Source organism: Sinocyclocheilus rhinocerous, unplaced genomic scaffold (genome assembly GCF_001515625.1).
Source record: "Sinocyclocheilus rhinocerous isolate Xijiao unplaced genomic scaffold, SAMN03320098_v1.1 scaffold3688, whole genome shotgun sequence".
Classification (NCBI taxonomy): domain Eukaryota; kingdom Metazoa; phylum Chordata; class Actinopteri; order Cypriniformes; family Cyprinidae; genus Sinocyclocheilus; species Sinocyclocheilus rhinocerous.
In genome coordinates this window covers 65,190-82,268 of record NW_015667018.1, presented here as the reverse complement: position 1 = coordinate 82,268, position 17,079 = coordinate 65,190, and the positions used below count along the sequence as shown (strand labels likewise).

The following is a 17,079-nucleotide window of genomic DNA, read 5'->3' as shown; positions in this document are numbered from 1 at the left end:
GAATCCAGGCAGGGACCCAGAATCCAGCCAGGACGGAGGCCCATGGTGGAGTCGAGGGAGGGAGAAGCCATGGTGGAGGTAGGGCTAACAACACCAGGGACCCGACTGACCGAGATGGAGCCGATGGAGGTGGAGCCCAGGGCAGAGACGGAGAGAGGAATAACCAGGGTGACACCGTGGGTCTGGAGGCCCAAGATGGAGCTGATGGCTCACATGACTGAGGCGAAGGCAGGCACTCGGAAGATCGCGGTGGAGTCGGAGCAACTGAGGACAAAGGTGGAGCCGGAGGCAAGGAGGAGCCAGACGGAGCCTGAGGGATGGAGGGGCGAGGCAAAGCTGGAAGAGTGGAATCCTGTGGCGGAGGCAGGTCGACAACTGACCAAGGCGGAGCCGGAGAGACAAGGGAGCCTGGTGGAGCCAGTGGGATGACTGGCCACGGTGGAGTCGAGGGATCAATGAGCCAAGGCGGAGCCGATGGGTCGGGGGGCCTAGGTGGAGTCTGGGACTTGGAGGCCGGAGGTGGAGACAGGGAATCCTCACACCTAGGTGGAGCTGGGGACTGGAAGGCCCGAGGCAGAGCTGCACAAAAGGATGGAGCAGACTGATGATGAGCTAAGGGACTGACAGGAGCCAGCGGAGGCAGGGCCGAGGAAATGTCTGAATCTGGAAGAGGAGGTGGGAGAGGGAGGCTGGGTGGAAGAACAGGAGCTGGGCAGAACCAGCAGAGGCGCAGGAGAACAGGAGCTGGGCAGAACCAGCGGGGATTAGAGAATCAGGAAAATAAACACCTCTAAACACTCAAAATAAACATCAGAGGCCAGGCACAGCTCACCCTCAGCAGCAGGAGTGTAGGCAGGGATTCCCTCCATGCCCTCAAACTCCACAAGTACTCCCTTAATGATGGACGATGTTGCTGGCTCACACACCTGGTCAGACGTGTTGTAAAGCTCAGGTTCCAGGGTGCGCTGACTCGTGTATCGCGGCGGGCTCAGGCTCTCCATCTGTGGTGGGCTCTGTCATCATGTCCATATGCAGCAGGGTGATGGCTGGCTGGGCTCTGGGTCGCAGGCAGTGATGGAAACACTGCCATACCAGAGTACCTAGCCCAAATACTCCAGCAAACTCCTCTGTTCCGAGAGGAGGAGGAGGTGCACTGTTAGTGAATCCATCTTTCTGTAGTTTAGGTCTGGTATTCTGTAACGTGTTGTGCAGGATCAAGCACACAAGCAGGAGAAGTCAACAAACTAACCGTCTTTAATAATAAATCCAATGGGAATACGCAGGAGAAACCGTGACACAACTGAAACTTACAAACAATACCAGACAAGGAACTGACTAAAACTGAGGGCTTAAATAGACAGATGATTAACAGAATCAGAACAGGTGAGAACTAATGAGTAACTATGGAAACAAATGAGTGGAATGAAAATGGGAACAAAGGAAACTGGGTCAAATTAAACAAGGAACACAGAACTAAAACAAAACAGAAAATAACCCTGACAGCCCAAGTACAGTATATAATTGTTTTTTGTTTCAGTGTTCAGACAAGTCCTGCCTCCGGACCCCATCCATGAAGAGACGCCCCACTGACAGCAGTGCTGAGGGGAAAAAAGATACTGGCATGTTAAAGTATATCCGCAACCAGGTATCTCCTTACTGTCCACTACTGGTGTACAAACTATTGCTGTTGTTACAAAGCCATACTGATTGTGTGTTAGTTGTGTTAGGTGTACTATGTTCTATTCCTTTAGGTAATGAGTCTATCTCCAGCCCCTCTGTCCTTGCTTATAAAAGCAGCCCCTATCCTGACTGAGGACATGTATGGAGACATTTTGCCTGCAGCATGGGAGCTTCTGCTGAGTGTGGATGAACATATGGCTGCAGCTGCAGGTCTGTCTAGCTAATATATTCCTCTCTTGCTGGGGAATCTAGTCATTAGTAAGTTAATGCCGTTTTTGTCAACTGTGCTACACATTTTAAATCTCAGGGATTTTTAACACATTTAACACAGTGCAAAACTTGTGCAGCCTATATTCATCCATCCATTTCTTAAAAGGATTCTCTATGTCCATAATCATTATCATGCAAACACACAGCTGCCCTGTTCCTGCTGTGCGCGGTGAAGGTGCCGGATGGAGTGACCGAGATGATGATGGCTGAGTTTCAGCACAAGGAAGCATGTCAGAGAATTAACTCTATTTTGAAATTCTACACTGTTTGGAGATTCCGGTACCAAGTTTGGCCTCGGATGGAGGAGGGGGCTCAGCAGATTTTTAAGGTAGGTCTGTTTTAATTTTTTTAATTTGACTACAGTATGCTTGTACACTTTTAATTTCTATGCATATTCTACTCTGACATTATTTTGTTTTAAATCATTATAACAAAATAATATCAATATTGACAATATTTCAACTTTTTTCAATCTATCTCTCTGTGTGCACGTTGTTTCATAGATTCCTCCACCCAGCATTAACTTCACGCTGCCCTCTCCTATCCTGGGAATGCCCTGTGTGCCTATATTTGACCCTCCATGGGTTCCTGTTAATGCAGGCACTGTTCCGGATGCAATCAGTGAAGATCAGTCTGTATGTTTTAGCTGCCTACCGCATAAAAACTTTGCTGCCATAAGACAAAATGGTCATGCACAAATTTTACAGAAGATTTTTCCCATTACATTTCAGAAATCATTCTCTGCACGTGCAGTATCTCGCTCTCACCAACGGGCAGAGCACATCCTGAAGAACATGCAGCAGGAGGAGGAGAAGAGGAGACTCGGTCGTGAGGCCAGCATCATCACAGCCATCCCTATCGCTCAGGAGGCCTGCTATGAGCCCACATGTAGTTCCCCACCCGAGCAAGAAGAGGAAGGTGTGTCATTTCTGTGCTGTGCAGTTAGGGTTATCATAATTATATCTAATTTTCTTGATATTTTCATTTTACTATGAAAACAGCATTAACTTAACCATAACTCAAAGCATGGTCCAAAAAGAACATTGATTTTAACTAAGCTGGCAAACATATTGTTATACGTACGAAATTCAGAAAAATGAGGTAGTATTGTTATCTAAAGACTTTAGTCTAAAGACTAAAGATATAATTTAATGTATTTAAGTTGATTCATCGATATTAAATAATATTTTACATTAACATTTTATTTACATTAACATTTGTTTTTCAGTGTACAGCTCTTCCCTGTAAGTTACATAGTCTTAAAGATTAAAAAAAATTGAATTGTTTGATGTTTCATTGCCAAAAAGAGAGTGGAAAGTGGTCATTATTATTGGATTCAAGGGGGAACAAATTTATGATATGACTTCTTTATGTGAAGGTTGTCAGGATTTGATTTTGAAACATTGATTTCGCTTTAAGCCCAATGATCATTCCTGAAACAATTTGAAACCTTATGGGTTTTCAGAACATGTTCATATAGATGAGCTGTTTATGAACACATATAATATCTGGTGTCCTCTTCTCTGTCAGTAGAAGATGTGATGAACTTGACATCACGTCGTCTGTCCGTCAGCCCCTCTTGTGCCTCCAGTAACTCCCACAGAAACTACTCTTTCCGCAGGGGCTCTGTGTGGTCAGTGCGGTCAATGGTCAGTGCTGAAGGTAAGAAACATTCAAAATTATGCATATTCACATACTGCTTTATTCACTGACCTGTTCACTTTTTCACCATGAATACGTTTATGTACAGATTAAGGAATCATAAAATCTTATATTTATTGACCGCCATTGAATTTTTTGTTTTATAAATGTGGTTTGTTTTACCTTACAAGATGATGAGAATACGACAGAACTCACACCAACACATCACATGCTGCAGCCACCCCAGTCTGTTTTCCCACCATGCATCTGTGCTGCTGTGTTGCCCATTGTGCACCTGATGGAAGATGGAGAAGTTCGGGAAGATGGAGTTGCAGGTGAGTGGCAAAGAAGATTTTAAAAAACTAAAACATTTTTACCCACTGATCTTTTGTCTACTTTGTTTCTTTGTTTTGTGTTCCCACAGTTTGTGCTGTTGCTCAGCAGGTCTTGTGGAACTGCCTGATTGAAGATCCAGCCTTGGTTCTTAGACATTTCCTGGAGAAACTCACAGTCAGTAATAGACAGGTAAGATCACTAAATAAATCACTCTTTCAGAGAAGAAAAGATGAGCGTGTGCTGTTATATGATGAAACATATGTTATGGTTATTGTTCTCAGGATGAGCTGATGTACATGCTGAGGAAACTGCTTCTTAACATTGGGGATTTGCCTGCACAGACCTCACACATTCTTTTCAACTATCTGGTGAGACCTTAGCATGCTTTTTCATCACTAATGTGATTACTGCAGAATTTGTCTTTAAATGCCATAGTAGCTTATGTGAGCACTCTTAAAAATAATAAAGCTGCCGGAAAGAACCAAAAAAGGCGATTTTGCAGCAATTGATGGATTGAAATGGATTCAGTTTACAACACCTTTATTACCTTTTTGGATCTTGTACGGTTTTGTTACCTGGACTCTCAGTGGAGAGACAATATCCTCACAAGTTTCATTAAAATATCTTAATCTGTGTTTTGAGATTAGCCAGAGTCTTATTGATTTGAAACGACATGAGGGTGAGCAAATTACAGAATTTTCATATTTGGGTGAACTATGCCTTTTAGAGGAAAGGATGGAGATACTAGGGCTGGGTAAATAATATCGATATCTCGATTATAATCAATTCAAATTTTTACGAAACGATATCGATTCTTAAATCCCAAGAATCAATTAGTCTAGCCTGTTTTCAGTTAATGAATGGAACATTGAAGGGCATCTCCCATCCAGTAAATCGCATTGTGCTTTGGTACTTTTAATATGAAATAAAGTCGCAGATTTCAAATTATGTTCATTGTATTGCAGTATTCAAACAATAAATGCCGTTTTGGCGCTGTTTAATGTGTAGTGATCGCTGTAGTGCGGCGCGCCTCTGTTCAATAAAAGCAGCAGCGCGTAGCGCACGTGAACTGATCATCTCCTCCACATTAATACCAGTTTCAGCACAAAATAAACATGACTAAACATCCGAAGGTAAGTTAAAAAAAAAAAGAGTACAACTTTACAATCCATATCCTGTCTCATGTATTCGCTCAATCAGTGTTTCAGCCGCGCAAATACGTCAATATAACGTCTTGTAAACAATATCACGTAACGTCACATTTACCTGAGAAAAAAACATTCTGTGACCATAATCTCATTAGTCAGCTAGAAAAATAAACTTTAGAGAGGGGCATTTTGCTAAATATATGCACCATATCATATATTCATTATAACTTTGACTGTTCTTCAATGTTTAATTTATATTTTTTATGACAGCCACCATTGAGAGTGGCATTTTGCTAAATGTATGCACCATATAATATATTCATTATAATTTTCACTGTTCTTCAATGTTTAACTTATATTTATGACAGCCACATGTTTATATAAAAAAAAAACGAATTGAAGTAGAAATATTATTATGTAGGCCTAATTGTATAACTTTTATTATAAAAACTTCATTAAGTGTAATTTAAGCAGTTGTATAGCCTAAAAAATCAGTCTATTGCAACCTTCAATATTATAGTAATGTAGTACCAACTGACTCTCATGTATATTTTACAGCATTAGTTAAGAGATTTTTATTCCTTGAGAAAATTTGGCATGTGTACCAGATATATATCCAAAATAATCGATATTGAATCGAATCGAATCGAATTGGGAATCGAATCGCAAGCTTGTGAATGAGAATCGAATCGAATCGTGAAATTTGTGTCAAAACCCAGCCTTAGGAGATACAGTGATCTCATTCTGCAGATCTACATATCAAACTAGACATGTGCAATCTGTTATTTTTTCTCATTTTTTTGCCTAAGGTGGGCTTGATCATGTACTTCGTAAGGACTCCCTGTGAGTGGGGCATGGATGCCATATCAGCCACATTGACCTTTCTATGGGAGGTGGTAGGTTATGTCGAGGGGCTCTTTTTCAAAGACCTTAAACAGACTATGAAGAAAGAACAGTGTGAGGTCAAGCTTCTGGTTACTGCCTCCATGCCAGGTTGCATATTTCAGCATTACTCCATACAGACAATAAGTTTACTAGTATCTTTTTCATGTTTATAATTGTGCCTGTAATTGTGTGCCTAGGAACCAAAACCCTGGTGGTTCATGGACAGAATGAATGTGACATTCCCACCCAGTTACCAGTGCATGAAGACACCCAGTTTGAAGCCCTTTTGAAGGTCATTATTATATTATAGATGTAAATTTGTTCAATATAGACAAGTTATTAGATCATTTTGCTATATTTTCACAATATAACACCTTTTTCCTTATTACTTAAATGCTTTCACACCAGGAGTGTTTAGAATTCTTCAATATACCAGAGGCTCGATCTGCTAACTATTTTTTGATGGATAAGCGTTGGAACCTTATACACTATGCCAAGGTGGGTTGGGGTTATTTCTGAACAGATCTACACATTTCAAAGGATACATACTGTATATTCTTGATAGTAAACACCAGATTGTTTATATGTTGACTGAAAATTGGTTTGCCTCTCTACATCAGACATATGTGCGAGACATCTACCCTTTCAGAAGATCAGTGTCTCCTCAACTCAACCTGGTTCATATGCTTCCAGAGAAGGGCCAGGAGCTCATCCAGAAACAGGTGAGTTTTGTGAATTTTAGCATTAAGGGAGAAAGTGTTTATACTGAACAACTTAGGCTAGTTCACATTATGGAGTTTTTTGTAATATGAAGCAGGCCCGTTTCTAGGCATAGGCAATCTAGGCGGTCATGACCAGCAGGAGGGGCACCAATGAGCGCATGTACTGGCACTACATTTTAGCAGGGTTGTGTTAAAGAGTGGCACGGCCACCCTGAAATATGATTGCCGCCCCCACTAGGTCCCGGCTGATTGTTTTATGCAAAATTTGCATTTGGAGTGCTCAAAAACACTGTTAGATCAATGGATTCTGTATGGAAGCCCGTTTCCGCCACTGAATAAAAAATAAAAAAGGTAATTGCGAATTTTTATCTCACAATTCTGACTTTTTTCTCATAATTGCTTGATACAGACTCGCAATTCTGATTCTTTTTCTCATAATTGCGTGATACGAATTCACAATTCTGTCTTTTTTTCTCAGAATTGTGTGATATAAACTCGCAATTGCGAGTTAAAAAGTCATAATTGTGAGATATAAACTCGCAATTCTGAGAAATAAAGTCAGAATTGCGTGAGATAAACTCGCAGTTGCGAGAAAAAAAAGTCTGAATTGTTTTTATCTCGCAATTGTTACTTTATATCTCGCAGTTCTGACTTTATAACTCGCAATTGCAAGTTTATATCTCACAATTGAATTGTGAGATAAAAAGTCGCAATAACCTTTTTTTTATTTTTTATTCAGTGGCGGAAACGGGATACCATAGTTCTGTCAGTGCTCTGACAAGGTAAAGCTTTTTTTTTTTTTTTTTCCCATGCAATAAAGCTATGTTCAAAGGCCAATTTAAAATAATGGTACAAGTAAAAAGTGCACAAAATCAGCATTTTGTTAGGGCCGTATTTGTGGCAGGCGAGAAATCATGCTGTGAAATTGGTCCAAAAGGTGTGCATTTTTGCGCCAATGCATTGTTAAAGGATCAGTATGTTGTGTAATATATTCCCATATAAAACTTTAATGGACAATTTAAAAATATTAGTATAGTAAAATTCGCTAATTCACAAGATCAATGCATCCTTTATTAAACCGCTTTGTTGAATTTACACATCCTTACGGAAGTGTTGAAATGCTAAATTAATTCATTCACTTCTAACAGCGCTTAATGGGAGCAGCGACATACACATAGAGGGCAGAGCTTTGCATTATTTAAAGGGGAAGTTCACGCGTCAGAGCGTAACAAAGGAGTTAGTAGCTGCAGTAGCTGATTACAGAAGCGGCTTTACTGATAAGATGCGCGTTAAATATCGCATGCGATTTATCGTGCAGCCCTAATTTAAATCAATGTTTAAAATGAATTTATGTGTGATGACAATTTCTTAGCAACTAGGGATTGCACAAACCTGTTTATGCATATTTTATATAGGGGTATACAGGCATCTAGTGGCTACACAATGGTATTACAGATGATAAATGGTTCAAAATTTATATCTTAACAGTCAATTTACAAATAATGCGATCCACACATTAGTGCTGTTACTGTGACAACCAATATGAATGTGAAATAGTTATGGGTAGTTGACAAATATACCGTAAATGTGTCCTATGGTGTGACAGCAAAAATTTTGGAAAAAAACTTTAGAATTATGATCCATTATTGAATGCATATACTGTACGTAACTTTTTAATTAGAGCAAGTTTCTAAGTTCTGTTAAGAAGATGTAGCCAGTAATTTTTTTTTTTTTTTGCAGGTGTTTTCTAGAAAGTTGGAAGAGATTGGCCGAGTTCTGTTCATCATCTCGCTTACCCAGCGTATGCCTGCCATGCACAAACAATCCCATGTCTCCATGCTTCAGGAAGACCTTCTGCGACTGCCATCATTTCCTCGCTCTGCCATTGATGCTGAGTTTACACTTTTCAATGAGCCTCTAGGTGAGTGAGAAAAACAATTTGATCCTTTTTAAAATAGATAATAGTCTTGACTAAATGTCTAACCATTTAACAAGTGGTTTCAGATTATCAAAAGTTGTGTATGGAGTTCGGAGTTCAGATGATTTCATCCATCTTACAATATTACAAGATATCAGTTCAAGTCCTGCTCATTCTAATCCTTTCTAACAATATAAATAGGCCTGCTCTATCAGCTGATAATCAACTATAACATAAAAACTATTATATAACATTAAATCTGATGCTGAGTTGAATTGTAGAATGACAAAAGAAATACAAAAATTATTCACTCACACAGACAAATAACAATCATATAAGTTTAATCATTTCATGGCAACATTAAAACTAAAGCGTTTATTTACTCTATTAAGGTGAAAGTCCATTTTAAACAACAGAATAATTCGTCACCTTGGAATTATAAGGTTCTATCTGCCTCAAAATTGAGTTAATCACATATTCTTGTTCTCTGACAACGTATTTACATTATGTGACTTTTTTTTTTTTTTAAGTTGTGTACATGTATGAAAGAGACTTATTCCCCATATCCCATATCACTATATGGAATGCAAAAACTTTGAAGCTCAATATCTCGAAACTGCTCAGAATGCAGATAGAACCTTATAATTCCAAGGTGACAAATTTAAAACTCTGTTAAGTGTTAATCCATAAGCAGTTGATTCAACCCATAACATGAAAAAATACCCCTGTAAAATACTGCCATAAACTACCATCGCTAGCAAACAGAGTCTTTTACCAGCTTGGAGTCCTACACATTTTTTTATGGCTGTCTCCCTTGATTCAAGTCAGTAACAGAAATAAGAATATGACTCAAATTTTGTTATTTACTTATATATAATTTTGAAACATCATTACATTTAAATTAGCATTCAAACAGCCATGGTTTGGCAACTGCTTTAGCTTGATTTCACACAGCCAGCTGCAACAATAAATGACCCCTCACCCCCTATATTATATAATCAATAATGTAATCGATTTCCCCCCTTCCCAGGCAAAGAGCTCTTTGGTTTGGACACTTTACACAAGGTCCTATGGATCAAACTGCTGGAGGAGATGTTTCTGGGCATGCCCAGTGAATACCCTTGGGGTGATGAGATTATGTTATTTCTGAATGTGTTTAATGGTGCACTGCTCCTACACCCCGAGGACAGCGCCCTCCTCAGGCAATACAGCGCCACTGCCATCAACACAGCTGTACACTTCAACCACCTCTTCTCCCTCAGTGGCTATCAATGGATCCTTCCTACTATGCTCCAGGTTATCAGCACACATATGAGTTTTTTTATTTTATTTAATATCACATAGGAATGTTTTTTTCCCTGTTTTTATGATGCTTACTCTGTTTTGTGTTGCTGTTTTTCTTTGCTGAAGACGTATGCAGATTATGAGAGTAACCCACTGTTGCGTCAAGGGATTGAATTCTGCTGCAGGCAGTTCTATATCCTCCACCGCAAACCTTTCATATTGCAGCTCTTCGCTAGTGTGGCCCCACTGCTGGAGTTCACTGTAAGAACATTGAGCTTTAATGATCCTAACAACTCTTCATTCATAGACAGTGTTATTACAGCATTATTAAACATTGCCTGTATGACGTGACTTTTTTTTTCTTACAGACTCGCACTAGTACTGGTTTATCAAAAGGCGTGTCTTCACAGTGCCTTTTTGACCTGCTGGTATCTTTGGAGGGAGAGACTGCAGATTCCCTGGATGCTCTGGAGCTGGTGAAGGCTGAGAAACCCCTACGCTCTCTGGGTAACATGGCTCACAGAGCTCCTGGAGGATACATAGCTTAGATCGACCCTCTTACTCCGTGTCACGTGAACAGACTTTTGCTATTGTTCTGGGTTTCTTTTTCAGATTTTTGCTATGGTAATGAGGACCTGGCATTTTCAATCAGTGAAGCCATTAAGCTCTGTGTTACAGTGGTTGCTTATGCCCCAGAATCCTACCGCAGGTTTGTACCTTGCAGATTTCAATCAAATTCTTTAGGAATTCACAATAAATCGGTACCATATCAGTTATAAGCAGTTATCAGATGCCCATCAATATTGTATATATATTGTCCAATATTAGATATGTGTGCATGCTTATTTACCCAATTTTTGCAGTTAGATTATCTCTCTGACATTATTTAATACTGAATTAAAGTTCATCTTTAAAAACACTAATATTTATAATAATTTTAAAAACACTGTTAAATGTAATCTTTAGCAAATCTCAAAATGAATATTCATTTTTTATTTTAATGTTGTACTGCCTAATTATGTGATTATTATGTGATTTCATTTACAATGACTGATTTTAGTTTTTAGCTTCAGATTATGATTCAATCCAGTCAAAGGATATCAAACATGTTTGATACTTTAGGGTTCTGTGAGTTTGTTGGGGCACTTTTAAAGTATTTCAGACTTTGATGGACTCTTTCTTTTTGAAAAGAGAAAATTATATTTCCAAGGTAGAAAATTCTGTTTCTCTTGTCAGTCTGCAGATGCTGATGGTTCTTGAGGCTTTAGTTCCGTGTTACCTGCAGAAGATGAAGAGTAACATACAGACTCTGGAGTCGGCGTCTGCAGCAAGGGATGAGATCGCTGCCATAGCTGCTCTGGCCACCTCTCTGCAGGCTCTGCTCTACAGCGTGGAGGCATTGACACGGTCAGTCCCAGAACACAGCCTTTACTGTAATCACATACTGTCCTAGAGACCTAGATATTCCCGGTGTCATGTATAATTTATTATTTGGTTATCATTTGATTTTTAACTCATAGACCTATGACTGCACCTCAGATGAGTCGATGTGATCAAGGCCACAAGGGAGCAACTACAGCCAACCACGCCATGTCTGGAGGACCAAATACCAGGTCAGGTTCATTTCTAATGTGTCTGTACACCAGAAAACGTTTGTATGAAGAGTACAGTACAGTGTTTACAGTCAGGATAAGTGTTTAAAGACATTGTTTAAAGTTGTTTAAAGTTGAAATAGCTGATACTGTATTGAATCAGCATCTATTTTTGTGACTTTTTGCAGTTTCTTCTTTTTTATTGGGGCATCATAACAAAACAATACGGCTGACATACAGAAACTGTCCCTTTCCCTTCCTAGCTGGCCCGCCTTTTTTAAAGGTTTTAAAGCCTACGATATGACTTGCGTTCAGAGTTCTCTGGTTCTTTCTGGCAGGAAATTTCAGAGAAAAAAAGAGGAATCCGTTACTATAGCAGCAGATACGATACTTTCTTGTTCAGATTATGTTTTTCAGATATTTGTCTCATAGGACTTTTTTTCTGTGTCAGTGATCTTTATATGGCTAGTCATGTCCACATTTATATGGTAATCACAGGAAACCATGGATATACCTCAAACCATCAGATTCATCTACATAGAAGGGCAGTGCTGAAGCACAGCAAATGTGTGTTAGTAAGAATAGTAACCTACCATTCGAATGCCAAGAATCCCATAGAGAACCATTATTGCTCATTTGCATAACAATACAAATCTTTAATTAAAAATGAATACATTTTCACTTGCAGTTTTCATTCAGCAGCATATACTTTTATTTCAGGAATTTAAAGAATTCCTTTGTCAAATATATGCATTTGGGTCATTTTAACTGAGTATCTTATGTCTCGTTCACTTAACCCAATATAGTTCTCATCCCAGCTTCCGCCTCCTCCTAGCTGTTTTAGAAGTTCACTTGGCACTATGCTGACTTCTACTCTATGTTGTTACTGTAGCAAAGTAGTATAACAGAAAATGGCCGCACTGCCTGAACACATATGGTTTGCAAATAACAGTACAAAGACAACAAAACAAGCAGTAGTTATTTGAAAGTGCTCTGATTTGTCTCTCTCTGCAGGGATAACCTGCACCTGCTGGAGGAGGGTCAGGGAATACTGAGGGAGGAACTGGACGAGCGTATCGCTCGTGAAGAGTTCCGTCGCCCCCGTGAGTCTCTGCTTAACATCTGTACAGAGTTCTACAAGCACTGTGGTCCGCGTCTCAAAATCCTGCAGAATGTGGCAGGAGAACCCAGAGTCACTGCTCTAGAACTGCTGGATATCAAATCTCATATGAGGTAAAACAAAGACTACCTAAAAACGTTTGAACATTTGGGAGCCCGATGGAGCAAGCAAGTCACCGCATACATTTGTAACCTATGTGTTTTGCAGATTGGCAGAAATCGCCCACTCCCTTCTCAAATTGGCCCCGTATGACACACTGACCATGGAAAGCCGAGGACTGCGCCGCTACATCACAGAAATGTTACCCATCACTGATTGGTCAGCAGAGGCAATTCGTCCTGCCCTCATCCTCATTCTAAAGAGGCTGGACCGCATGTTTAACAAGATTCATAAGATGCCCACACTCAGGTGCGTTCATCCTCAGGCTCTGTGCACCAGGTATGTCCTCACGCTGATGTCTAGCCCTCCACCATCTGTGTTTCTGTCTTCACTGGTGGAGCTCCGCTTTTGTGCTTTGGTGTTGTTCTTTGTTTTCCATTGTCTCATTATGATTTCAAAATAAAGTTGACTAAATGGTGGACTTAATGTTGTAAAGCAACAAGTTTGCCTAAGAATATTATATCTTGCTTTTGTGTACATGCTATGAGTTTGCTTATGTTTGCGAAACATTGTCTACAATACACTTTTCTCAAAAACATACAACCTGAAGTATTCTGCCTAAAGGACTATTTTATGTAGCCATTCTTTTTGTGAGTATCAGTGCAAAAAATGTTTACAATAATTTTTGCAAAGGGATTCACTAGAGTCCCTAAAGTGACATTTCTAGGGGAAAAACAATTCACGTGCACAATTTTAGCATGATTGGGAAATTTGCACATAAAAAAACTTTGTGCTCAAATGTGTTTTTGTGGACATATCAAAGTTTCTTCTGCATGTGGAAAACTATATTTGTGCGTGCATTAAAATTTTATTGTGCATGCAAAATTGCAAATATTTTCTGAAAAACTTATATGTGCACAATAAAACTTAAAATGTTTTTTGTGTTTTTAGCGTAAAGGTTTTCTCATGTATTCACAATGTGTGTGCGTGTGTGTGTGTGTGTAAATGTATATACACAAACCAATAACTTATATGTGCGCAATAAAACTTTTATGTGTGCATGGGAAAATGTTTTTGTGTTTGTAGCGTAAAGGTTTTCTCATGCATACACAATTTTGTGTGTATGTGTGTGTGTAAATTTATATACATAAACCAATAATTGTACTGTGTGAGCACAAACATTTTCCCACAAACATATGAAAAATTGCAAACAAGAACATTTTCATGTGCATATACACTACTATTCCTTTAAATTGTAATAATACTTAACAATATTGCTATTTTTACTGTTATTTTTAATCAAATAAATCCAGCCTTGATGAGCTGAAGTGATTTCTTTCGAAATCATCAAACAATCTTAATTATTAATTATAAACTTTTGACCTATAACTTTTTAATGCACAAGCAGAAATTTTCTGTTTTGTTTTTTTTCTTTCGAAAATTTTTCTTTAGGGGCTCTGTAATTCATTGACTAGTGGCAGAAAACGTACTCGGTTACTAACGTAACCTCGGTTCCCTGAGATACGGGAACGAGTACTGCGTCTTGCTAAAGATGCTATGGGAAAAAAGCTTTTTTCTCCTGAACTGAAGCCTTTTTTCAATCACGCAGTGAAACTGCATGGTCATTGGTTCGTGCAGTGCATTGAAAAACTAACCAATGGCTCGGCAGCGGTGCTGCACAAGCCTGTGGTGACAGAGCCCGCCAGAATGGGTGAAGCCATCTGGCTATATAAGCGGGCGTTCGCCACAGGATTCTCAGGTTACTTTGACTGAAGCGATGACTGAGTCGTGCAGCTACATAGCACGGCTAGCAATGCAGTACTCGTTTCCGTATCTCAGGGAACCGAGGTTACGTTAGTAACCGAGTACGTTCCCTGTTGATACTTCACTCGTACTGCGTCTTGCTAAAGGTACAAGAAGCAAGAAGATAAACAATGAACTCCAAGGCTAAAACGGGTTGAACTCCCCTGGGTAATCGTTCCAGAGTACTCGTACAACTTCGGCGCCCCTGGGGCCGAGAGCCGACAAGTAAACTAACCCAAGAGCTTGAGCGTGTTACGGTCAAGGACTCTCTGTTAGAACTGATTGCATAATGCAGCGAGTGACTCCTTAAGCAGAAAGGACCCTGGCTTGCAAGGCCGGGACTTCTAGGTTATAAAACCTAGCAAATGTGGACGGCGAGGCCCAGCCGGCCGCCTCACAAATTTCCGTAATGGACACACCGCTATACCACGCCCAAGACGAGGCGATGCCTCTGGTCGAATGGGCCCGTACTCCGATGGGGCATTGTAGGCCCAAGGAAGAGTACGCTAGCGTGATAGCATCTACTATCCACCTAGAAAGTCTTTGCTTCGTGACCGGATGCCCTTTGGTGTGGTTACCGAAGCTAACAAAGAGTTGTTCCGACCTTCTGAAGGGGGCAGAACGCTCGATGTAAAATCTTAGAGCTCTGACGGGGCAGAGCAAGGATAACTCTCTATCCTTTTCAGAGGAAGGAAGCGCAGAGAGCGTAATGACCTGTGCTCTGAATGAAGTGGAGAGCACCTTGGGTGTATAACCATGCCTTGGTTTCAGGACGACTTTGGAGTCATTGGGCCTGAATTCCAGGCAGGCAGGGCTAATGGAAAGCACTTGCAGATCTCCTATTCGCTTTACCGATGCTAGTGCTAGAAGCAGAGCAGTCTTTAGCGACAGTGACCTAAGGTTCGTAGACTGTAGTGGCTCGAAAGGAGGGCCCTCAGCACAGTAGGCAAATCCCATGTAGGGGGCAAGGCAGATTCAGTCTCCTGGCCCTTCTCAAGAAGCGGACAACTGCTACATACACTTTGAGCGTGGATGGGGAGCGTCCCTTATCCAGCAGCTCTTGTAGGAATGACAAAACCACTGATAGGTCAGAGGTAGATGGGTCTTCGCCGTGGTTTAAGCACCAAGCAGAGAAAATAGACCACTTAAGGGTATAGAGGTATCTTGTAGGTGGGGCTCTAGCCTCCAAAATAGTGTTTAAAACTCGCTCTGGGAGGCTTGTAGGCTCCCATCGAGCGGCCAAAGGTGCAGGGCCCACAGTTTGGGTCGAGGGTGCCATATTGTCCCGTTCGCTTGAGAGAGGAGATCCCTTCTCAATGGAATGGGCCAGGGGGCTGCTACCAGCAGCCGCATTAGCTCTGACAACCAAAGTTGGTTCTTCCAGAGGGGGGCCACCAAGAGAACCCTGTGTCCATGCTCCCTGATTCGCCTGATTACCTGTGGGATCAAGGTGATCGGGTGAAATGCGTAAAGGAGGATAATAAATTGGGCAATGAGAGTTGTCTTCTGAGGCAAAGAGGTCTACCTCGACCTTGCCAAAGATCTCCCAGATTGTCTGAACCGTCGGCGGATGGAGCATCCACTCCTCTGAGGGGACATTGCTCTGTGATAACATGTCTGCTCCCTGGTTCAATATGCCCGGTATGTGCGCTGCTTTTAGTGAGCGCAGGTTGAGTTGAGCCCATTCCAGAAGGCGCTCTACCAGAATGAAGAGGCGCTTCGAGGAGAGGCCTCCTTGATGATTTATGTAAGATACCAAAGACATGTTGTCCGAGTGGATTAGCACATGGTGTCCTTTCAGGACTGGCAGGAAGAACTGACAAGCAGTTGATGTGAAGCCCTTTTTTCCGCTTTCGACCAATGGCTGAAAGTCAGTTTGCCCTCGCACAGCGCACCCCTACATTTGTTGGAGGCATCTGTCGTGACAACTTTCCTCCTGCAAGCCATTCCCATGGCCACGCCCTGTTCCATCCAGCGGGAGTCTTTCCAAGGGGCCAGGGCTGTCACACAGTCCTGGCTCACCCTGATATGTAGGCGTCCGTGATACCACGCATGTGATGGAACCCACGGTTTCAGCCAGCACTGAAGGGGTCGCATACAAAGCAGGCCCAGCTGTAGTGCTGGAGACGCTGCGGCCATGAGGCCCAGCATCCTCTGAAACGTTTTGAGAGGGCGAGCGGCACCGCTTTTGAAGGAGGCCGCGAGTTTCCACATGACCAGAGCACGTTCAGGCGCGACTACAGCTCTCATTTGAGCTTAGTCGAAAATTGCCCCCAGGAACGGTATTCGTTGACTGGGGAGCAGCATGCTCTTGGCGAAGTTGACCCTGAGTCCCAGGTGCTCTAAGTGGCTGAGGAGGAGGGTCCTGTGTGTTGTCGATTCTGCCTCTGACTGGGCCAGCACGAGCCAGTCATCGAGGTAATTGAGAATGTGGATTCCCGTCTGCCTCAGTGGGGAAAGAGCTGCGTCCATGCACTTCGTAAAAGTACGGGGAGCCAGGGACAGCCCGAAGGGAAGGACCGTGTACTGATAAGCCACTCCCTCGAAGGCGAATCTCAAGAATCGTCTGTGACGGGGGGCT

The 17,079-nt window shown here is 41.4% G+C and overlaps 1 protein-coding gene across 5 annotated transcripts in view; it reads left to right on the top strand.

Annotated features, from left to right (window-relative positions):
- Window positions 1-17,079, top strand: part of LOC107733373 (protein unc-80 homolog) — a 60,775-nt gene that overhangs the window by 24,763 nt on the left and 18,933 nt on the right. For 3 of the 5 annotated variants that reach the window (XM_016544983.1, XM_016544985.1, XM_016544984.1), the window contains 22 exons: window positions 1,538-1,645; window positions 1,752-1,890; window positions 2,097-2,278; window positions 2,454-2,585; window positions 2,682-2,868; window positions 3,481-3,612; window positions 3,783-3,926; window positions 4,016-4,116; window positions 4,209-4,295; window positions 5,885-6,068; window positions 6,158-6,252; window positions 6,369-6,458; window positions 6,581-6,682; window positions 8,423-8,603; window positions 9,631-9,896; window positions 10,011-10,145; window positions 10,253-10,391; window positions 10,497-10,593; window positions 11,121-11,291; window positions 11,405-11,497; window positions 12,491-12,709; window positions 12,804-13,004. In XM_016544983.1, the coding sequence (XP_016400469.1) occupies window positions 1,538-1,645; window positions 1,752-1,890; window positions 2,097-2,278; window positions 2,454-2,585; window positions 2,682-2,868; window positions 3,481-3,612; window positions 3,783-3,926; window positions 4,016-4,116; window positions 4,209-4,295; window positions 5,885-6,068; window positions 6,158-6,252; window positions 6,369-6,458; window positions 6,581-6,682; window positions 8,423-8,603; window positions 9,631-9,896; window positions 10,011-10,145; window positions 10,253-10,391; window positions 10,497-10,593; window positions 11,121-11,291; window positions 11,405-11,497; window positions 12,491-12,709; window positions 12,804-13,004 (3,185 nt within the window). The remainder of the gene's footprint in view (window positions 1-1,537; window positions 1,646-1,751; window positions 1,891-2,096; window positions 2,279-2,453; window positions 2,586-2,681; window positions 2,869-3,480; window positions 3,613-3,782; window positions 3,927-4,015; window positions 4,117-4,208; window positions 4,296-5,884; window positions 6,069-6,157; window positions 6,253-6,368; window positions 6,459-6,580; window positions 6,683-8,422; window positions 8,604-9,630; window positions 9,897-10,010; window positions 10,146-10,252; window positions 10,392-10,496; window positions 10,594-11,120; window positions 11,292-11,404; window positions 11,498-12,490; window positions 12,710-12,803; window positions 13,005-17,079) is intronic. The other 2 variants (XM_016544986.1, XM_016544982.1) reach the window with 1 other exon arrangement.